The 24,900-nt window shown below is 34.2% G+C and overlaps 1 protein-coding gene across 1 annotated transcript in view; it reads right to left on the reverse strand.

The window, feature by feature from the left end:
* Positions 1–15,013, reverse strand: part of LOC123664674 (facilitated trehalose transporter Tret1-like) — a 49,944-nt gene extending 34,931 nt beyond the window's left edge. The window contains exons 1-2 of the mRNA XM_045599184.1: positions 14,939–15,013; positions 2,497–2,659 (exon numbers count right to left, since the gene is read on the reverse strand). Of these exons, the coding sequence (XP_045455140.1) occupies positions 2,497–2,659; positions 14,939–15,013 (238 nt within the window). The remainder of the gene's footprint in view (positions 1–2,496; positions 2,660–14,938) is intronic.
* Positions 15,014–24,900: the final 9,887 nt, after the last annotated feature.

Consider the following 24,900-nt stretch of genomic DNA (forward strand, 5'->3'; position numbering starts at 1 on the left):
TTGCCGTCCGACCCCAAGAGACTAACTATTCGTAGAACTTTTGATCCTTTGACTCTTCTGCTCGAGCTCACTTTTCACACACACACACACACACATACACACACACACAAACACACACAAACACACTCAAATACACACATACTAACGATACACGTAACGTACACACTTCATGATATATCGTACATACTGACTGACAACATTCAGTTTAAAGTTAGTGACAAGTTAGTAACATTGCAAAGTATTTTTACTTGTAACTTTTGGGTTGAGATTTCTGTAATTTAACTGTCAATCTCACTTTAACTACCAATATAGTTCTAGTTCTGGCTCATTATAGATACTCGTATGTTTTACCAATTCACGCGCAAATTAAATATATTCTATTGTAATTCAGTTATCAATAGTTAGTTCTAAATATACCTATTATCTTCTTAAGCTGCACTACGCCTGGTAATTATTTATTTGAGTTTTTGAATCCCACGACACAGGCATTGCCTAGTGTGGGATTCACTGTTCTTTTCATGTAATGTGTATCATCTTTACAGTTAAATAAACTATTTTTGATTTTTTTTTTTTTTTTGATTTAGTAAACCCACAAATCCTTGTTCTTTTATTCTTCTCTCGTCAATCTTTTACAGTAGACCATTATTAAAAAACTTTAAACGAGCCAAGCCGCGGGTACAAGCTATTCTTACATAAACGCATACTTCAACTTTAAAAAATAATCCTTCTTCGGCAGTTGGTCGACATATCAAAGACATCTTTATTATAAATAAGTGTATGACATTACATTTAAAAGATGAAAGATATTTTTAATTTGTGGACATATTAACAGCTTAATAAACTAATGTACGTACATAATAAGAAACATAAAAAAAAAAAAAATTAAGATACACAGACCTACGTCTGTTCCGAAGGTAATCTATATAATTATTATGTTTTAAGCAACATCCAGCTAACATAGACACATTTTTTTATCTATAAAATTAAAGACATTAAATTTTCTATCAAAATCAAAATATATTGTTCTTGTTCGATATCGCGTGAACAAAATCCATTACTCGTGTTCATATTGCCTTTATGACATTATAACAGCCATGTTAATTTGAATATGATCTTAAAAGGTTCATTTTATCAAGTCGGGCATTACTCATTTATCATTTCATTTTTATTATTGATGATGTAAAAAAGATAATAATTTTGAAGATAAAATTATTTATTCTTGTTAGTCTTACTTTAAAAAAATATTAATTTGTAAAAAGAAATATAAAATTTAAATTTCAATAAAAAAATGTGGTCGCAAACTCTACAAGAATTGTTCTTATCAATGTAACTCTATTTAATTTTTATGAGTCATTATGAAAGACCTAAATATGAAATACATTTGACATTATAAACAAGATGGTAGGAGGCAAGTAGACATTAAAATTTACAATCATTAAATTACAACTGCTATATTTAGCCAACAGTCTGTTTATATATTTTTATTTTTATACTAGCTGACCCGGCGAACTTCGTATCGCCTAACAGTCGATTCTTTAATTTTATTAATTTTTTTTTTAAATTTTTCTCTCCGTAAGAACCATCCTCGTACTTTAAGGAATATTTTAAAAAAAGAATTAGCGAAATCGGTCCAACCGTTCTCGAGTTTTGCGCTTAGCAACACATTCAGCGACTCATTTTTATATTATAGATATGCATATTTTTTAAAATTAACTTTTCATTTTATTTTTTATTATTTCATTCTATCATCTTTATTGTACCTAGATTGATGTACCTGAACATAAAATTATATTTAATTTAATAATATTAGTACAATTGCAACATTTTCAAATAATTTATGTATGGACCATCAGTGCCCATCAGTTTACAATCAGATGAAATATTCGACAAGTGCCAAAACGAATATAACTTGACATTTTCTAAAATACTAGCGACGTCGCCCGTCATCGCGCCATTTTCAGTTACCGTCTAAAACTACCGTCTGACGTAATGGTTCACTAATGTATGGGAGATTGTGTGACATATCTTGTGTCTCAGTAATGTATTGCTAATATTTTAATTGTTTTATTATTGGACTTGCTAACAGACGATGTCCTGTCATGCGAGCTGTCAAACATGTCATTTCTCATTTTTTTTATATTTTCATTTTTTAATTCCCTAAGAACATTCAACAAAGTATTTGTAAGATGTATAGCTATCCAATCTATCTTTAATTAAAAGTAATTTTCGGTTACTTATCGATTACATATAAAAAAAATTAAAAAAAAAAATTAAAAATTTTGCCCAAAAAAAATTACAAGGGAAATTGTTCAGGATAAGTTTATAATAAAATATTATCTAACATTAAGATTTACCTCAAAGGGAAGCAACGATTTCACAAGAATATTACAGATATCAAGTAACAGTGATTACAGTTCCTATATTCACAAAAAGGATTCGTTTACGGACCTGAATATAGAAACAAGTAATGATTTTTTTTTTAATAATAGGACTTACCAAGTAAACTCAAGCTAGCAATCCAGCTAGCCTGCTGATCGCTCACTGTGAAAGAGTCATTGTGATGCCTCGCATCCTGCATGGACGCTATAGCTGGCGACATGTACCCCTTGCTCAGTCCAGCCGCGAAGGGACCGAGGGACACTGCCAGGGCTGCCAGAATCTAGAAAAATATGGATTTATTAGCTGTGTCTGTTATTTACTGGTTAACATCCTTAGCTGGTGGGAAGTTTAAAATAAAAATTCAGTTTTTTATTCGGCTTTAAAAAAAGGAGATTTATAATTCGTTAATGGTTGTTCTGATTTAGACGGTACTGTTGTTGTCCCATTAAAATTTGATCGAGATCTGCCCAAAACTTTTTGAGTCATCCCTAATAATACGTATTTAATTGATAATTTTTTCGACTACCCGCTTTGTAATTATTACTTGTCGATGTAAATTAAGGACAGTTTTTTTTTTTATTTGCAAGAAAACACGATTATTAAATGTTTGACGCTTGTTTCTATATATGTGTTATAGGTAACAGTCAGCTGATATTAATATATATTTTTTTTGATAAACATACATATAAGTCATACACATGTAAACAAAAGAATCGATCGAGAATTGAGCCCAGTAATCCCCTACTTTACAGGATACACATTTTATTGATTTATTTTATTATTTATTACTTAATGAAGATATCTTTTATATTTTAGATAGAAATCAATCTGCTCCCTAACGTTATATCAATCAGTCGTAGTGATGTAACGGAGATGTTGTGTTGCTCTGCATTCGATGTGGGGATCGATCAATGTTTCAAGCGTCGTCGTGTAAGTGCGATAATGGACGCTAAGGATGTTATTTATTTATCGATGATTGGTTATCGATTCAGAGATAAAAATAATTTGTTGAGGTGTAAAATATGTCCGGTGATTTTGTGTTACCAACAGTCAGTCGGAGATACAGGTTCGATCCCCGCTGGAACGGTCGATTTTTGATACGATATTAAAAATTGCTTATGTCCAGATTACCGTAGCATAGAGACCCCTGCAACACCAGAAGCATCGCAAGCGCGTTGCCGACCCTACCCCCAATCCTCACCTCACCCCAGACCTCAGGTCACATTACTCACCACAGGAACACAACACTGTTTGAAATCAGTATTATTTAGCTATGATCGTCTATAAGGTTGAGGTACTTCCCCAGTGAGGCTATTTCAGATTTTGAAAAAGATATTTCCTGATGTGCCTTACCTCAATCAAAATTTTTGATGATTTAAATTTATTATAAAGATTTATATATTTTAAAAGAAAATATTATGAAGATAATTAGCTACAATTAACTATAATATGTATTACTGCAAGTTAGTGAATATTACACTACTACGCTTCAGCCTGTAATATCCCACTACTGGGCATAGGCCTCTTTCCCCATGTAGGAGAAGGATCAGAGCTTAATCACCACGCTGCTCCAATGCGGGTTGGCGGATATATTCCCTACTATGAGTAACGATCGCTATCAGGTGTACATGATAACAACCGGGACCGACGCGCGACGGCTTAACGTGATCTCCGAGGCACGGTGGGGAGACCCACAAGGACTACACGAACACCCAGACCACGGCAAACACCTGTATGGCCAATACAAATGTTTATCATGTGCGGGGATCGAACCCGCAACCGCCAGCGCAACAGGTACAATCCATGGCTGTGACCGTTGCGCCAACGCGGCTAACTACTATTTTGAATGAAATAAATAACGATCCTATAGTAAAATATGAGACCGAGGGTCCAAAAACATGTTGATTAACATAATGTGAAAATACTCGATGGAGTATGTTAGTCAGTTTTGTCACAAGTCTTGATATCTATCTAAGTTTTCAATATTTTGTGACTTGGATCTTTCTTAAATACCTAGTAACTGTTCACAATAACAAAAATTTTATATATGTACTGGGTATAGTAAAAAAAAAATCGAGAAGAGTTTTAAATTAAAAAAAAAAATACGACTACAAGTTTGACAACACAAAGATAAAGCAACAGTTACAATTTAACTATACCAATAAAAATAATTATGTAAATTACGAAGAACCAGAAAAATTCTACCATCACTCATTAAGATATAAAACGTTTAAACAACCTTCACACTTAAAACAACCACTTAATTAAAACAGAATCCAGAGCGGAAGAGATCAAAAAAACAAATTATGTCGTAAAAAGTTTTCTAATATATCTTATCGACGTCGATAAACAGACCCGGAAGTTTCACATCACTAGTACATTTTAGGGATCAACGTCCGACACACTGCCATACATTCGAAACCAAATATAGGTCCCAATATACACATATATATTTCCTATAAAATAAGATCTCCATAAATACAATATTTATACACACATACATATTTTATTGGTTGTAAAGTTTGTTTATAAATTTTATTAGAAATTGCGTCAATAAACTACGTAGGAAGTATAGTTTGATATTTTCACGCGGTAAAAGGAATTCATTCGACTATAAATATTATTCATAGTCAAATAATGAAGCATAAATTTTAATGATATTAAAACTTGTAATTATATGTTGTATAGTTTTATGCGTTAATTTTAAATTATCTGACTTTATTGTAATTAGAAACTAGTCAAAATACTGAACAGAAATTGTTTGTAAATCTTTTACTGGAGGCCAAAGGTCTAGTCTCTATTTAGCAGAAAATTTGGAGGTAAATCCATTATACTATCTTCTGCAGTTTTGCTGATAATTTCCCTTTGATGAGTGACGATAACTATCAGGTGTCAGATTAGGCAAAGGCCTCTTTCTCCGTGTAGGAGAAGGGTATTTGTGACAGTAATGTACTGTCACAATATTAATCCAACACTCTGCTCTGGAGGGCACGTAAGGATTGGCAGACAATTTCTCTGTCGTGACTATCTATCTCTGTCAGTACCTAAGATAACGGCTTTGCTTACTCTCCAAGGCAAGGAACCACAAGGTTTTAAATTTTTTTACTTAAATGCAACTATTTCTATCCTTGTTGCCAATTCCGATTGGTTATCGATCTCAGGAGCGTCAGCATTATTACCATTTTTCATATCATCGTAACATAATGCTTCCTTAAATAGAGTATAATGAAATATGATCATTAAAATACACACAACACACACAAAGTGTCATAGATAAAAAACTTTAACACTTAGTATAAAAGTGGTATCACAGATTTCGTTTGTGTATTTAAAGTACTCTAGTATGACATTTCCATTATTCAAAATTCTAAGTTAAAGTACATAATAAAGTACAGCATCGTTTTATCAACAGAGAATTATTAATTCTCTTAATCACCGCTATAGAATTAATTAATTCGTGAGATTAATTTTGTTAATTAATATAAATTTGAATGCATTTATAATGTAACTAAATCTTTTCAGGGTTTTTGACTCGTTTTCACCTTTTTTTTATATACAAATAGGTCGACAAACATTCGTAAATTATTACCGTAGCTTATAGACGCCGGCAACACTAGAAGTATAGAAGCAGGAGCTCTGGTCACCCGACTCACCACAGGAACACAACACTGCTTAAATACACCACATGATGTCACTTCAATACATATTACTGGTTGGTTCCGGCTAATATTTATTTTCATATTCTTTAACCTTTTATCTATATAAATAAAAATTAATTGTTTAAATGTGTTCCTAAACACAATTTGATAACGACTAAACTGACCGGCAAGTTATTTTTTTTAATGTGGCGAAAATCCTTATGGAATACAATATATTAAAATTAACTAAACGTCTTACGTTCAGCTACTATAAAATTTTCAAATTTCAGATTATTTGAGGACAAGAAAATAATTGTATTTTATTATGGCCTATTTATTTCAACTTGTTACTATATTTACATTACATTTTTATTTAAATTATATTCTATTGTGTAGCTACGGTAGTAAATAATATAGCGACCCCCTATCTTCCCGTGGGTGTTGTAAGAGGCGACTAAGGGATAACACAGTCCCACTGACACCTTGGAACTTAAAAAGCCAACTGATGGCGGGATAACCATTCAACTGCTAGTTTTGAAATACACAGGCCGAAGACGGGCAGCAGCGTCTTCGGTGCGACAAAACCAGCCCTGCGGTCACCAACCCGCCTGCCCAGCGTGGTGACTATGGGTAAAACACATGAGTTCACGCCATTTTTAGCGTGAACTTGTTGAGGCCTATGTCCAGCAATGGACTGTGATAGGCTGAAATGATAATGATGATGATGATGATGGCCTATTTACTGGCTAAAATTCCGATTCCATTTCAGATCCTTTGTGCTAATATGATTAATTTATTTTAATTTATATACATAGTTATTCAAAGCTAATTATTTGAAATATTGTTTAATTTCAATTGTACACGTTTTATTCGGAAATAAGGTTAATGAATACAAAACGAGAAACCGCAAGGATTCCCTTGATTGGAACGAAGCCCGTTGAAGCCGTTTCACAGACCTATTTACTAGTGTATAGATAATAATGTTGTTTGAAGTTTCAGTTCGTTAATTTATATAACGATTAAGTATTCAATTCGATTCAGTTTGTTTTGGTATAGTTTCAGAATACTGTTTAGTATATTTCTGATACTATTAAACGAGCAATTCTTGTATATATATTATAAGCAAAATTGAAGGTAGAAGTGGGAGACAGGAGGCGTGGCTTGGTCGTCGTTCGATGTTTTGAAATACTGAAGTGGCAACAATAGCAAGGAGGGTAGCAAGCACACCGCGGAGAGCTCACTTTGGCTCCGGCTCGCGTAGCGATCACTTGTTAGGCAGAACTCTTGAATTATATTTAATTTAATTGTTATATAGTTTAGTTTGTATTAAAGTAGTTCTAATTTTGCTATCTTGTTATATTTTTCGAATGAATATTAATTTTGTTAATAATTAATAAATGATTGTTTTTGTGGTATTATATTTTTTTATTGATAATTGAAATAATCGCTAAAATCAGAAGTGGGATAGTGCTCTGTAGCGCTATCCGCTTTTGGTTGTCCTGGCGGTACATCTAGTATAATTAATAAATTACTAGTGACGGTACATCTAGTATAATTAATAAATAACTAAAGTACTTGCTTTGAGAAATGTCTGATAGACGTAATACTAGGAGTCGTACTAATAGAGGTAGGGCCGCGACGGATATTCGAGATCAGCTCGGATTAATCCTGACACGTCTTACTGCATTAGAAAATAGTGCAAATGTGAACGCTACGCGTGGTACGGAGCACTCGGTGCCACAGCTCGCTGGCATTGAAGCTGTGCAGGGGGAGCGTGACGACGTGGTGGTAGCAGCGAGTGCTGGTGCACGTGCTAACGCGCCATCGTCTTTTTCCTCGCCACCTGGGTCCCACGTGGGCTCAAGCAGTATCGGAGTCACAACGTCCGGGCTTGACGCTACAGACAGGATCATTGGAGCACTAAGCGCATTGTCAAAAGTAAGATCTAACCATTTTTACATCTCAAATTTTGACCCCAATGTTAATGACATCGATTCTTGGTGTGATGAGGTAGACAGGGCGTGTGAAATAAACGGCTGGGACGATAATGAATGTTTGTCTAGAATTAGTAATTGTCTTAAAGGTGATGCCAAGTCTTGGCTCCAAGACTGGGTTACTAACGATCGGAGTTGGACTAATTTTAAAATAGAATTTAAGCCCTTATGCGCACGAAGAATCGATGTTGCTAGCATTTTGTTTGATGTAATGTGTTCAAATTCCGATCATTATGCCACGTATGCAGATTTTGCAAGACGTTCACTATTGCGCCTAAATATTGTTAAAGGTCTAAGTGACGAACTAAAAGTTGCGATCATCATACGGGGTATAACCGATCCTCAGATTCGCGCAGCGGCACTAAATTCTAAACTATCCCCTAAAGATTTAGTAGACTTTTTTTCTATTTATTTAAAGCCGAAGCCCTCCAATGATGCTGTGCGTAGTGTACGAAATATTAACGAACGAAACTTGCGAAAACGTCCATTTAATAATCACAATTCTAAGGGCATAAAATGTTTTTCGTGTGGTGATGTAGGTCATACTCAAAAATCATGCTCAAAACGTTCAAATATTTCATTAAATAATAAGCGTACATACGACAATGTCACTAATAGTAGTACAAAGGAGACGTTCAAATCGTGTTCTTTTTGTAAAAAGACGGGACACGACGTAAGTGAGTGCTTCTCAAAGCAGCGTTTAGAAATCCGTAAGCAAAAAGTAAATTTTTGTCATAAATTGGAGGGTAGATCGACCGATAACGATGTAGTGACTGCAGTAATACAGAATGTTCCTACCGACGTACTTATAGATAGTGGTTCGCGTGTTTCCCTTATTTCCTCGGCACTACTTAAACACTTTAATTGTCGACAAATACCTACATACCAATTATTACGGGGCATCGGTAATCAGAATGTAGAATCAACTAGTTACGTCACTTTAATTATCGAATTTAATGACATATCTTTAGAAGTTGATTTTCTTATTGTACCCGCAAGTTGCATGAATGTACCCGTAATCATAGGTACGGATGTATTAAACCGAGAAGGCGTTGCGTATATACGGATTAATAAACAGCAGCGTTTGACGCGTGTCGACAAAGCGATATGTATGAACAATGTATTACCCGTTAATTACAGTGAAAAAATATCCGTTAATACACCCCTCGAGGGATCTGATCGCGATAAATTACTTTCAATTATTGTCGAGTTTAAGAATAATTTAATAAGTGGCACAGCGGTGTCAACCGTTAGTACTGGTAGCATGCATATACAGTTGACTAGTGATACACCAGTTAGTTACCGGCCGTATAAACTTTCTCTTGACGAGAAGATTAGGGTGCGAGCTATTATCCAAGATTTATTAGAAAAGAATATTATCCGTGAATCAAATTCTCCGTATGCGAGTCCTATTATCCTTGTGAAGAAAAAAGACGGGTCAGACCGCATGTGCGTAGACTATCGCGCCTTAAACGCTATTACGGTTCGCGATCGTTATCCCTTGCCTCTTATAGACGATCACATTGATCGACTAGGAAAGCATAAATATTTTAGCTGCCTAGATATGGCGACTGGATTTCATCAGATAAAAATTGATGATGATTCCATACCGAAAACTGGATTCGTAACGCCTGAAGGTCATTACGAATATCTAAAAATGCCTTACGGTCTTACAAATGCGCCAATAGTCTATCAAAGAATCATATCTAAAACTTTACGATTATTTATCGACTCTGGCAAAGTACTAGTTTACGTTGATGACGTTTTAATCTTATCGAACTCTGTTACTGAAGCCTTACATGATTTAAAAGAAGTCCTGAGGACGTTAACGGCTGCAGGATTTTCTGTTAATTTAAAGAAAAGTACATTTGTGACTACACAAGTAGAATACTTAGGTCGCATAATTACTCAAGGTCAGGTTAAGCCGAGCGATAGGAAGGTACAAGCCTTAGTCAATTCGCCTAGACCCACAAACGTGAAGCAAGTTAGACAGTTCTTAGGTCTTGCTGGATACTTCCGTCGGTACATAGCCGGTTACGCTTCTAAAACTGCGCCTATTGCTCGACTGACGCGTAATGGAGTTCCATTCGTGTGGGGTGAAGAACAAGAAGAGGCTCGAAAATATTTAATAAATTCAATTACTTCTGAGCCTGTATTAGCTATATTTGATCCAAATTTACCTACCGAGCTCCATACGGATGCCAGTTCAATCGGTTACGGGGCTGTATTGATCCAGGAACATGCAAACAAAAAACGGCGCGTGATTGGATTTTTCAGTAAAACCACACAAGGTGCGGAATCACGCTATCATTCATACGAGCTAGAAACACTCGCCGTTGTTAAAGCGCTTCAACATTTTAGACAATATTTATTAGGGATTAAATTTAAAATAGTTACCGACTGTAATGCACTTAAGCTAACCGAGCGGAAAAAGGATCTTGTTCCTCGTGTCGCGCGTTGGTGGATATACATGCAGGATTTTCACTTTACTATTGAATACCGAAAAGGTTCTTTGATGTCCCACGCCGATTACCTAAGTAGGAACCCAATAGATGTTCTTAATATCGATAAACCAAAAAATTGGGCACAAATTGCACAATCCGCCGACGAAGAGACTCGTATATTAATTGATAGAGTAAATAACAATGAATTAGATCAGTCCCGTTATGTAGTCTGCAATGACTTGTTATATTATAAATACAGTTCGGTTGGTCACGAGCCTAGATTACTTTGTTTCATACCCAAGGGGTACAGATTGAGTTTATTGCGTATCTTTCATGATCAACATGATCATATAGGTTTTGATAAGACGATCGAACTTATATTACGTCATTTCTGGTTTCCTGGGTTAATTTCTTTTGTTAGAAAGTATATTGCGCACTGTTTGATTTGTATATCATCCAAAAGGATACCAAGGGCTCCCCATCAGCCTATATCATCATGGTCTAAACCTGATTCTCCGTTTAGTACAATTCACGTAGATGTATTAGGCGCACTACCTGAATCTAATAGTTTTAAATTTGTTCTTATTATTGTTGATGCATACTCAAAATTTTGCTTACTTTATGCAATTAAACGACAGGACTCAGATGAACTAACCCGAGTCATGTCTAACGCTCTTTCATTATTTGGCGCACCTAAACAAATTGTGTGTGACCGTGGGCGCATGTTCGAAAGTTCACAGTTTCGTAAATGGGCAGACGATATAGGTAGTGAAATTCACTACATTACCCCTGAAATGCACAATGAAAACGGTCAAGCCGAGCGTTACTGTAGAACAATATTAAACATGATCAGGGTGGAAGTTAATAATAAAAATAGTCTGTGGTCCGATTCGTTATGGAGGATTCAACTCGTCTTAAATTGCACCCAACAAAAGACTACGCGTGTCTCCCCAATGCAATTACTTATCGGCATAGATGGTACCACACCTGTGATAAGATCTCTCATACGCGACGTTGCCATAAATAATTCTAGTCCTAATCGTGAGGCAATGCGAGAATTACATCGTCAAAGAGCATCTGAACTGATGGAGCGCAATAAAGAAAGACAAGACGCTTACGTTAACAAACACCGAAGGAATCCTCGAATTTTTAAACTTAATGATTTTGTGTTTGTCTCTAAATCTGCACAGGCACGCGGCAAACTAGATTCTGGAATGCGTGGTCCTTATCGTGTTGTGAAAATTTTGCCTCATGGACGCTATGAACTGCAACTATTAGGAGCGTCCCATGGCAAAACTACTCGAGCCGCAGCTGAATATATGACAGCGTGGCACGGGGAGTGGACGCCGGAATCGTGTGCTGCGTTTTTCAACAGTTAGTTTGACTGGTTTTCTTTGTTACTGTTTAATTTTGACGACTTTTCTTCGTATCATGATGATTACGAGTGATGTGCTATAAATAATGTTATTATTATAAGCACAAAGGATCACTCGGCATGTTAACTGGGTCATGCCGAGTTTAAGTGGACATGTTAACTGGGTCATGTCGTGTATATAGCAGACATGTTAACTGGGTCATGTCGTTTATTTGGCTGACATGTTAACTAGGTCATGTCATGTATATAGTTGACGTGTTAACTGTGTCATGTCATCTATATTGCAGATATGTTAACTGGGTCATATCGTGCATAGATTAATCGATTCGCAACATGTTAACTTGGTCATGTTGTACTTGTGGTTGGTATGATAACTTGGCCATGTCAACCCTACTTTACTCTGACACCACACGCGATAACATGATAACTTGACCATGTTATCTTAGAATTACTAACTTAGCTTAACAAAAACAAACACTATACATAGTCACATTGGAATGAAACACCAAAAATATATGTATGTGTTAGAGGATGATACTAACTGCTTGCTTGTTCTGTTTTGTCTATTTTGACTAACATAAAAGTTTATGTACAAGTTACAAATTAAAGGTTACTCTAATTATTCCTTTACAGCGGATGATATGAATGATCCGGAATTTTTGCAAGTTGAAAATCCTGCAATAGCGGAAACTATGGATAACCATAGTCTTGAGGTGAACGTGGACGTTCACCTGTCAGGAGAGGCCGTATAAGCAAAATTGAAGGTAGAAGTGGGAGACAGGAGGCGTGGCTTGGTCGTCGTTCGATGTTTTGAAATACTGAAGTGGCAACAATAGCAAGGAGGGTAGCAAGCACACCGCGGAGAGCTCACTTTGGCTCCGGCTCGCGTAGCGATCACTTGTTAGGCAGAACTCTTGAATTATATTTAATTTAATTGTTATATAGTTTAGTTTGTATTAAAGTAGTTCTAATTTTGCTATCTTGTTATATTTTTCGAATGAATATTAATTTTGTTAATAATTAATAAATGATTGTTTTTGTGGTATTATATTTTTTTATTGATAATTGAAATAATCGCTAAAAATATATATATATAGAATCTGAATCTCGGAAACGGCTCCAACGATTTTCATAAAATTTAGTATTTAGGGGGTTTCGGGGGAGATAAATCTATCTAGCTAGGATTCATTTTCAGGAAATGCCGTTTTATCTCTGTTTTTAGGAATTGAAGAAAATATCGTTAGAATACGAAGGTAAATTTCGCATAAGTTAATGTAGTTGCAATAGCTCGGTGGGAAATCGACCGCTCGAGATCAACCGAGAAGATCATGGTTCAAATCCTCATGTCCCTGATCAATTATTTTTTCTTTTTCTTTTTCTAATTGCACTCGTTATTTTTTATTTAAATAGACTGTTCTTATTTTTTATTATTGTGTCGGTAAAATCGAAAAATATTATTCATATTTTATCAATATGTAATTTGTATTTATACTTTATGATTTCCAAAAAACACGATTTACTAAAAATACCGAGCTTAGCTCGGTCACCCGGGTACTATTTCTGAAATGATATCATTTTTTTCGTCATTAGTAGGATGACATACAATTATGAACGTCAAAAAAATGCCAATATAACTACACATTTTTTTGTCTTATCATCAAAAAATGAATTACATTCAGTAATGAGTTACTTAATTAATTTACTGGTGACAAGAGGGCTGGTGCATTTTTGTCCAGAGAATCGGCATAGCAATTCAACGGGGAAATGCTGCCAGCATTCTTTGCCCAATTCCACGCGAACATGATTTGTACGGTAACTATCTGTAAATATTAAGTTTTTAAGTTGTAAATTGTAAATATGTAAAATATTGTGTGTATGTAAATTTCGAAATAAAAAAATTACCTATTTAGTAAATCTCAAAATCTAATACACTAATAATAAATAATAATAAAAAAAAGTTCAATAACCAGAGTATAAAGTATAGCCTTTATAAAACGCTTCAGCCTGTAATATCCCAATACTGGGCATAGATCTTTTTCCCCATGTGGGAGAAGGATCAGAGCTTAATCCACCACGCTGCTCCAATGGCGGATATATTCCCTACTGTAAGTAACAATCGCTATCAGGTGTACACGATAACAACCGGGATCGACGGCTTAACGTACTTTTCAAGGCAACACCCAGTCCACGGCAAACATCTGTAAGGCCAATACAAATGTTTGTCATGTGCGGGGATCGAACCCGCAACCGCCAGCACAATAGCCACAAATCAGTGCTGTGACCTTTGCGTCAACGCGTCGTTTATTTTGTTTATAAAACAATATAAAAAGTCATTCGATTGCTAGATTATTTCATATACATATATAAAGTTTAGACCATATAACATCACGTCATAGCTACTAAAACTACTGTTTTCATTCGATAATTTACGTTACAAATGAAATCAAAAATAGCTTTATTCAAAAAGGCTTCAAAAGCCCCATCGAATCGTCATCTTACGAATTAAAAATGAAATTATTGTAAAAGTGACGGTACCACTGATTCAGAATGTAGCTTCTGCAAGAAACTCCGCAGTTAATCTTATACAAAAATGAACTGTGTTTAATGCAACATTTGTAATCATCATCATCATCATCATTGGCCTTGGTCTTTATATTGCAGACGATTTAGACAGTATCAGACAGACACTGTGTCGCCTAGGACACTATTCAGGAAAACGCAGAGTTGCTCTGCGCCACCCTCTCGACCTCACTGGCTAGGTCCACAGGAACGACGAGTCGATACGTGTGGAGCCAGTTCAGCTGCAGGAGTATTTCGCATTTTAGAGCTATGCCACGAATGCTTGACGAATACCCCAGTCCGGGTTTTAAATGGAGTTTTCCTTCTCCAGGGCCCTGATGATTTTGAACCAGGTTTATCCCTCGGTCGCCTTTTATGACCCCCGCGGGAAGAAAAAGGATGGTGCTATTCTACTCGGCCGACACCACACAACACACTCATCTTTATCATCTATGTAATCCTGCATCGAATAATAAGCTTTAGCTATCAATTTCTTTTTAACACAAACTTTGAATTTAATTTCGGACAATTATGAACAGTGTAACTCACCTGTCGTCTATAGCCCTGCCTCCCGTCCTCCCCCCGCATCATCATTATCCTCGTCTCCGGAGTAATGTTCGTCATCTTATCCACGCACACTTTTTCACTCATATACACTGTTTTACTTACACTGGCACTAACTAACTACAATGACAACTCTAAGCGTAGAGTTGTTACGTTCAGTCGCACATTTTTATCTGTAACAAATAATATTATACATTAGTATTACATAATATACTACATAATGTATAAAATTAAGTCGCTTCACGCTGTTTGGATGCTTAGATCTTTTAAACTACGCAATGGATTTTGATGCGGTTTTCTTTAGTAAATAGAGTGATTTACGGGGAAGGTTTATATAGATAATATATAAATAATATAGTAGAGGGATACTGATAGTTTTTGCAACTGTGCAAAGTCGATTTGCTAGTTTATAATAAAATATAAAACATAGTTCATTAAATATTAAACTGGTTATGAGTTGAATGATATAATGACTCAATGACAACAGTGGATTTAAAAGATTTCAACTCGTGTAATCATTTTCTATATATCATGTTAAAAGAAAATTACAAATTAATTTCTGTTTTGATATAAATATGTTTGCTTCACAAGCTTCCTAACTTTCTTTCAAATGAGATTTACTTACTAAATAGTGGGAAGTACCTAATATATTAAGTTTAAACTAAGAATTTTTATACCGTTTCACTTGTAAATATATTATGACATAAATGCAAAAAACATATCTAAAAAGACGGTAAATACATATAAGCATATAATAAAATAACATCACAAAATTAAAACAGATAAAGTAAGAAAGTAATTCGTTACTAATACGGTGTCAATGTTTTTTTTAAACATTTTATAGTCATCATAAATAAGAGAAAATATAAAAAAGTCGTCTTCAAGACTGTAAATTATTAACATTTATAATTGTAATTGTCTGTTATTGAAGTTGAAAGAAAATTAAACCCTTTTTTATGATCCCAACAAACAGAAAAAATCTTAAAAAATATAACACTAAAACAATTTCACAAAGATAATAATAATAAAAAAAAAACAGAATTTAAAATAAAAAGAGTCACTACCTCAAAACTGTAAAAGTTTACTATATAAAACTTTTAAAAGTTATAAAACTTAATTATGCACACGTAAACAATTTTCCACATTTATTCGTCACAATAAAACAACAATGACCAATCGTTGTGTCCCGACACAAGTGTGAAATACAACTGAGATGGCCGGAGATCGGTTTAGCAATCCGTTAACAATGAAATGATAGACAAAAGCGTACGTAAGAGCACTCGTCACTCGCCATTAGCTTGTCAAAATAATGGTTTCATTATTATAAACATCATTGATGTTTTTATACAATATTTATTATGGAATATTTGTTATTTCGCTAATGTTAATAAACAAGTGTTTGTCAAATATTTGTTCTCAGTAATATTCAATTATTTTTAATGAAGAGAAATCTTTTTTTGGCGCTCCGCACATACGTTTTTTGTAGGTAGTAAGTTAGGCTGATCCGTCACGCTCTAAGGTGAAAGGCTCGAGCGGGTGAACTCGGGAACCTCCGAGTGTACCCGAGCGACAAACATACAAACAACTGCTCTTCGCTGCTAAACGGTGAAAAGCTCGATCGGGTGAGCTCGGGACTTATTATGTTATTGCTTGATCGCGATAGCCAGCTATTTTCACTTCTGCCGTGCGGTCTTAAGCACTAAGTTTTTTTTAAATTAATTTTGACTTTATTTATCACATGGCTGGACTGACGATCTACGTAAGGTTGCCGGTAGAGGTTAGGTGAGGATTGCGGAAAAACGAGAAGTCTGGCGCGAACTTGGGAAGGCCTATGGCCAGCAATGGACTGTAATAGACTGAACTGACTGTTTTTTTTTTTTAATAATTTAATAGTAAATACAAATTTATTACAAAATATATTACTTAAGTACAAATTCAAGTGTTAAAACTAATAATAGCGGTGTTAATTATGTTAATTACACGTTAATTACTATTTGTTTACTAAAACATCTTATTATTGTTTGGTCTTTTAATGCTTGTTTGTTTAAACACACGTTTGCTAATAAAATATGCTATTATACTTAATACGTGTTTAAAAAAAAGAAATTGTTTCGTTTCTTAATCGACTTAAAAAAAAAGGAGGTGGACGATTTCATTGTATTTTATATGTGTGTTTTCTCGTCGTAACTTTTTACACGATTGACCGATTTCGATAACTTATTGTTTTAATCTAAAGCCGGTATTTGTCGTGTGATTTCATTTAAATTAAATTGATATTAGATGCGTACTTTTTGTGTTACCTCTGAGTATTTTTTCGTCTGCTTTACGTTAGTCGATGTAGTTGAAGTTGTTTTTTTTTCTTTCGTTTGCAAGCAAATACAATTATTTGTTTAAGCATTCGCTAATAAAATGTGATATTATAATTAATAGGTGCTTAAGAAAATGAATTTGTCTTTATTTTTCTTTCATAAGCAGTATAACTTCAGTAGTTTTCCAGTAGACTTCTAAAGTCACACGTTTTCAGAAAAATGTTACACTCAGTGCATGGTTCGACGTCACTGCTGTGTTACTGTTTCACTTCCAACATTTTTACATATGACCCTCCCTTCCTTATATCGTTTCTTAAACGTAACTAAGTCAATTTATATATATAAAAAGTATGTGTGTACGCACGTAAAAAGTTATACTTCATTGGCTAACTAACTCGCTTCAGCCTGTAATATCCCACTACTGGGCATAGGCCTCTTTCCCCATGTAGGAGAAGGATCAGAGCTTAATCCACCACGCTGCTCCAATGCGGGTTGGCGGATATATTCCCTACTATGATAATAATCGGACCCACTAAGACTGCACAAACACCCAGACCACGGCACGCCACGGCTAACTAACTACTCGTTGCTAATTTCTTCTTCGTTGAGTGGCTAACTTCAGGGTGTCGGTTTTTCGTGACGGTGTGCGCGCGCATCGTACAAAATTTACTCTCATCATTTTCCCCAACGCGCTAAAAGAAATATAACTTGAAAAAAAAACAATGTTTACCATAAAGAACACGAATGTCAATTTAACGACATGCCTGCATTTATGCCTAACCACATAGTGATTAATTTAATCATCTCATAGAATTGCAGAGGTTAGGTCATCTACATGATTTTATGTTGCATTGTTTCTATAAAATAAAGTATACAATAGCATATTTATTACGTATGTAATTTGTGGTCGCCTGGTGGTCGAAATCCGACCATATTAAATTAAATTATACGTTTGAACATTATTAAGGTCCTGTTTTCAAAGACTATCTCTTAATATATAAAATTCTCGTGTCATGGTGTTAAACATTGAACACCTTCGAAACGGTTCGACCGATTTTAATAAAATTTTGTGGGCATATCGGGTAGGTCTGAGAATCGGCCAATATCTATTTTTCATACCCCTAAGTTATAAGGGGGGGGGGGATTAAGCGGGTTAATAACATATATGGCAAAGAAACGTTTGCGGGGTCAGCTAGTACTTCTATAATAATACACAAAAGAGTATATATGCGTATGTATGGCAAATACATGGTTGTGTGTATTTTTTTTAAATTGATTTAATGTATTTTTTATCCATAATTTTTAAAAATATTAGCATTCTGCACTCCTTCTCTATATAAACTATAAGTGTGCGAAATTTCATATACCTCCCGTCTGCGCAATTTTCGAAAAAAGGGGTACAAAGTTTCTACTTCACGTATTAATATATAGATATCTTTTTATCTAAATAATTTACATTTTTGCTGATACTTTTATGAACAGATCAGTAGTCAATGGATTTTTTTTAGAATTTGCAGTTATATGTATAATTATGTAGCCTATAAAGAACCCTTGCTAGTTGTTTGTTAGTTGGATTTAATTAAACAGTAAAAATTAGAACAAGATTAAAGACAGATATAAAAATAATATCGTCACAAAGTTACTTGATCTAAAAGATACATAGGCTTAAAATATATACAACTATTACTGCCAGTACGTAGTATCAGTAAAATTTAAAAAAAAAAATAGTGAAAACGCGTGGGAAGTGCTGCAATAAATCATCTCATGTAATTATAATTATAAATTCAGAACCAGAACTTCCGCTAAAATCAATAATAAATGTTACTGTGTTAGTTCAAGAAAACTGATAAATAAACAAATGAGTGTTAGAATTTAGGCTTCGTTTATAATTATAAGCAACTATTTTGAGTTCATAGAGCAGTATTGACGCAGTTTGTAACGCTTGCTGTCTAGAGCAAGCGTTACCATGGCAGTGATACGCTACATATTCTGTCAAAATAATATTATGGTATTTAAGCTTAATTGTCAGGATAATAACTGAAGTATGTGTTTTATAACCTCTAGTATTCGAAGTACTTATTGAATAAAAGTACAAGTGTGTTTATTAAAATATAAACAAATTTCAAAAATTACTCGTGTTTAATCCAAAAATTACTGTATTTAAACACATATATTGGAACTTATAACATTTCAATAAAAAGAGTACACCTAACCTGATTTTTAAAGCATAGTATATTACATCTCCAAATGGCTAACTATCATAACGTACAAAGACCTCAAGCATAACCGGGTCAATGGTAAGCGATTATTTTAAATCGTACACAGCTGGCTACATGAAATTATATACAAGCAATAGTAAGCTTTATTTAAACACGCTATGTCCTATAAAAGCTTGTATAATTTAGCCTTCTAAATTCATTTGTTTATGTGCCACGACTCAAGGTATTATAACCGGATGCGTGTAATTTCTAAATCGATAAATTTGACAACTTATTTTATAATTATCTATATTTTTATACAAAAATAATATGTCTTTTAACTGTCAATATTGATATATGTATGTTAACAGTAAAAAGAACAAAAACGATAAAAAAAAACAATTACATAATAGAAACAATAAAAAAAAAATCAAAGAAGGTAGGTAGTCTTATCTCTTTCTTTGGGGATTAAAAACGGCATAGAAAACGCGGTTAGGCTGTATTTATTACATCTGAAAATACTTTTAGTATTATTGGAATAGGTAATATTTAATGCAAAAGAAACTGTCTTTTTACCTTTTCCTAGTTTTATTCTAAATACTATTGGAACTAAACGGTACGATCGGTTTACGGAAGCTTAAGACAAAAACACAATGAAGTTATTTATATTCCTAAAACGAATGTCTAAATTCGAATCTTTACGAGCTTAGAATTAAGGGTAGCTGTAGACTAACGACGTTGAAGAAAAATATATGCATGCAATCATTTGAGATGATAAAAAAAGTTAATTAACGTATTAAAAAAAAAGAAATGTAGTACATTGAAATATACGATGTCGATTCAGCCCGAAACATCCCACTTCTGGGCATAGGCCGCTTTCTCAATTTAGGAGAAATTTAATCCACCTCGCTGCTTCACTGCGGGTTATTTAATTCGTTATATAGTATGAAACAAAGTCGCTTCCCGCTGTCTCTATGCTTAGATCTTTAAAACTACGCAACGGATTTTGATGCGGTTTTCTCTAGTAAACAGAGTGGTTCCAGAGGAAGGTTTATATGTATAATGCATGCAAGATATAGTAAAGGAACACTGAGTATTTAAGGTTGCTAATGTGATGTAAAACAGATATTTTTGCGCTTACATTAAATATTTATTTTATATTTTATATTTAGTATCATCATTGCACCTGTGTGTGGCAAATTGTAATAATATATTAATACACACTGCTCATTTAAACTTTACACAAAAAAATAGTCTTTTCTAACTTGTATCTCCCTCTCAGCTTCCGTTCGCCTCGCCCAATCACACTTTTCGTAACGATCTCGTCACGCATTCACCAGCTTACTGCCCAACTTAAGCGTGCGTAAAAAAATACTTCAATAAATTACATTATAATTATGTACATAATTATGCACATGCGTGCATGTGCTTGTGTGCCCGCCCTTCGTCTACCAGTGAAACAATAAAATTAACAAGAATGCACTCAACAGATTGTTCATTTCACTCTAATGGCACTTTCAGACATAATACAGCCGATTTAAACACTTATTTTGATGTTACAGTTTTGATAATCTTAAACAAAAGTTTAAAACGACTTTACGTTGTAATATAGTCATCAAATGTTTACGAATGGTAAGAATTCACCTAATTTCTCGAGTTATTTTAGAAATTTCATTGTTATAATAAATTTGAGAATAATAGTTTAATTTTTGTTTAGAAAACTATAACGGATGTTTTTTTCAAATAAATCATTTTTGTTTTAAACTACAGTTAAAATTAAAAGAATCTATTTTAGTTACTTCAGTACCTCACTGTAAAATTAATTATATTTGCTTAAGTTAACTGGCTCGTTGGTGCGGTAAACAACCCTGCTTGCCACTCCAGGGTTGTGGACTCAAATCCGGCTTCGAGTCTGGATGCAATATATAATTTTATTTATAAAATGTATCTGTATCAGTCGGCTGTATAACACAATCATTAAGTTTCTTACCATAGGAACAGAACGTGTGTGTATGGTAAAAAAATGTAACAAAACATTATTTACATTATATATATAATATATATTTTCCTCAAATAATAGTCTTAGTTACCACAAATTCTTAAATTTGTCGATTTTTCGATACTTAGAACATAAATCAAAGTAGACGTAACTTAGAACATAGTATTAAATGCGAATAAATTAGAAAAACCACAATTCTCACAATAGATATTACCTATTTCAAAATAAATTTTGTGTTACCTAAATACCGTCAAGTAGAATCAGATCATTGGCAGTGCGTTTGGCAGGTGCGTCACTACACGTAGTAATAACGTATAAATAATGCTCTGATTGTAGTACGAAGACCTTTGTGGACGTAAATATACATTCGATTACTTAAAAATATCAACTAGCACCATGATTCGTTGAATAAAAGAACGTTCCAATGTAACAATTGACCAATTTAGAATAAAATTGAAACAAATCTGGTACCTTTTACTCGTTGAAGGATTTAATGAGAAGGAAAATTTGAGAATTTCTATCTTTACAGAAACAAACAACAGATAAACATCTGCTTATCTGGGTCCCTTGATGTTAACTTTTCCAGAAGCACTTGTTGCTTTGAAAGAACAATAACGAACAATCATATGAACTACTTTGCCCTAAAGTTGCCTGGAAGAAATTGCTTTTAAACAATAAGGCCGCCTTTTGTACATTTTTCTACTAATTATTGTTAATGTTGCTTGGTTATTTTATTTCTTGCTGTTGTGATAAAGTGTAAATAAATAAATATTAAATGCACGGTTAAAGGCTATAGATTTTAATTAGTTGTTACTTTTTTCAATTATTTTTGTCACTAGTTGAGGAATGAATGTTCAGGCTTGCAGTAGGTAGGTTGGTATCTTGTTACGTACGCACTCAAACACAACCCAGCCCTAAGATACTAATCATACAACCCTTATTTCTAATCATTATTAATCACTATGTCATCATTTAACATATTTTAAATTAATTAAAAATACAAAATATTATACATATTTACAATTCACAACTTAAGAACTAAATATTTACAGATAGTTTTGGTATAAATCATGTAATCATTTAACTGAGGTGGGGCACAGCAGGGCCTTTCAGAAGGTCACAGCTAAATAATACTGCTTTAAAGCAGTGTTTGTTCCTGTGGTAAGGTGACCAGAGCTCCTGGAATGTGGATAGGGTTGGCAATGCGCTTTCGATGCTTCTAATGTTCCAGATGTTTATACGCTAAGTACGGTTACGGTAATAGCTTATTATAAGGTGAGTCGGACGCTTGTTTGCCGACCTAGTTGTATAAAAAATAATAATTACACTTCCCTACCGCTTCTCTTTTTCTTCACTATGTCCTATGCCCAAAGGTTGTCTGGAAGAAATCGCTCTTAGCGATAAGACCGTCTTTGTACATCTTTCTTTTCATGTATCACTTTTGTTGTAATGTTTCTTTGTGGTGTACAATAAAGAGTATTTATTATTATTATTATTATTGCTAGCACTTGTAATCATAAAATCATTAGTCTAATTGTGATACTTTTGTTCGAGGACGCGTTAGCGCAGCGGTAATAGCACTGGCTGTTGCGCTGCGCGGGTTTGATTCCCGCTCACGACAGACATATGTATCGACCATATAGATATTAGTCGTGGTCTGGGCGTTGTGTTTGTGTATTGTATGTGTGTCCGGACCCCTACACAGGAGAAAATCCTACTGGGATCCGTTGAGTGTGAAGCGTTTATAAATTCTTAAATTCTAATTATTTTGTCTTAATATGTACTAACATTCGTAACTAACCGTTACCACCATAAGACTAGCTAGTAAGCTAATTGTATTTAATATTCATTAATTCGTAAATAACCAAACATCCCTTAATATCGTACATCACGTGTTACGGCTTGTGTTTCGAGTACTTGAAACCACCGTCCACGTTATCTTCAAGTATCACCATGTTGAACGACATGGGTTGAATAGAAACTTTGTTATCGATATGTAGAGAAAACAATGTGACGTGAAATATCAATATTAAATGTGTTAACATATTTAGTGTAATTTTGTAACATGATTTATATCACGCAGTAACTGCATGAACTGCAACAAACTTCCAAGCCGAACAAATCATTCTAATCTCTGTATCGTCAAAGATAGACGTCACCTAGACTTGAAAACTAGTCTTAGTGTTACATTTAATAATAATAATAATAATATTCTGTATTGCACACCACTAAAAGATACAAACAAAAGTAATACAATTAGTGGAGGGCGGCCTTATCGCTAAAAGAGGGATTTCTTCCAGATAACCTTTAGGACAACCATAGAAAAGCGGTTAGGAAGTGTACAAATAATTGTTATAGAAATTAGAATAAATAACAATAGAATATAAAATTATACATATAGATACATACGTATATGGATACATACGTATATGCATACATACATACATAGTAAAATCATTAAAATAATTCTAGTTTGGTTTTAATTAAAAGTGCTCTGATCATGACTTCCGTAATTAGTTTTGAAAAAGACATTTATTTGTCGCACCGAAGACGCTGCTGCCCGTCCTCGACCTGTATATTTTTTGAAATAGCCAGCAGTTGGATGGTTATCCCGCCATCGCCGGTAGTGGAACTATGTTATCTGTTAGTCGCCTCTTACGACAGCCACGAGAAGAGGAGTGGCTATATTCTTTACTGCCGTAGCCACACAGTTTATTTACGATAGACTTCTTAAGACAAAACAATTAACATCAGCGGTGTCAGTTTCAACAACACTGAAATTATAGTCAGACATTCGTGTCGTCTAAATAAAGCTGACAAGTTTAAATCTAGAAATATACTAACGTTGCTCTGCCAGTCACTAAATTTAAAAATAATTTTAGATTAGGACACTCTAATCACCGAGCGGTTTAAAATATCCTTTACTCCCAAACCTATCAAATGTGTACAAATACTTTCATAAAAATCGGTCGAGTCGTCGGAGAAGTGCGACACGAGATTCCTATAGATAAACATTATATTTCTTTCCGTGTGTAAATATTGTGGAAATGAGTATTTTTGATTATCAAGTTGATTTTTTAATATGTATAGGAAATATTTCTGCTGAAGTTATACCGGTAAATTGAGTCTTCAGTAAATTTTTAATTTACGTTTTTCTCTTGATTAAAATATAACTGTTTTTATATCTTTTTCTCCGTTTCAGTTGAGTAAGTTCATATTTATTCCATATGTGGGTATTTGTGTGTGTGTGTGTGTGTTTGTTTGTATCTATATACATATTTTTTTTATTTTTTTTTATTATTACAGCCTATACAGTCCACTGCTGGACATAGGCCTTCACAAGCTTACGCCAAAAATAACGTGAACTCATGTGTTTTGCCCATAGTCACCACGCTGGGCAGGCGGGTTGGTGACCGCAGTACTGGCTTTGTCGCACCGAAG

The sequence above is a fragment of the Melitaea cinxia genome, chromosome 22 (assembly GCF_905220565.1).
Source record: "Melitaea cinxia chromosome 22, ilMelCinx1.1, whole genome shotgun sequence".
Classification (NCBI taxonomy): Eukaryota; Metazoa; Arthropoda; class Insecta; order Lepidoptera; family Nymphalidae; genus Melitaea; species Melitaea cinxia.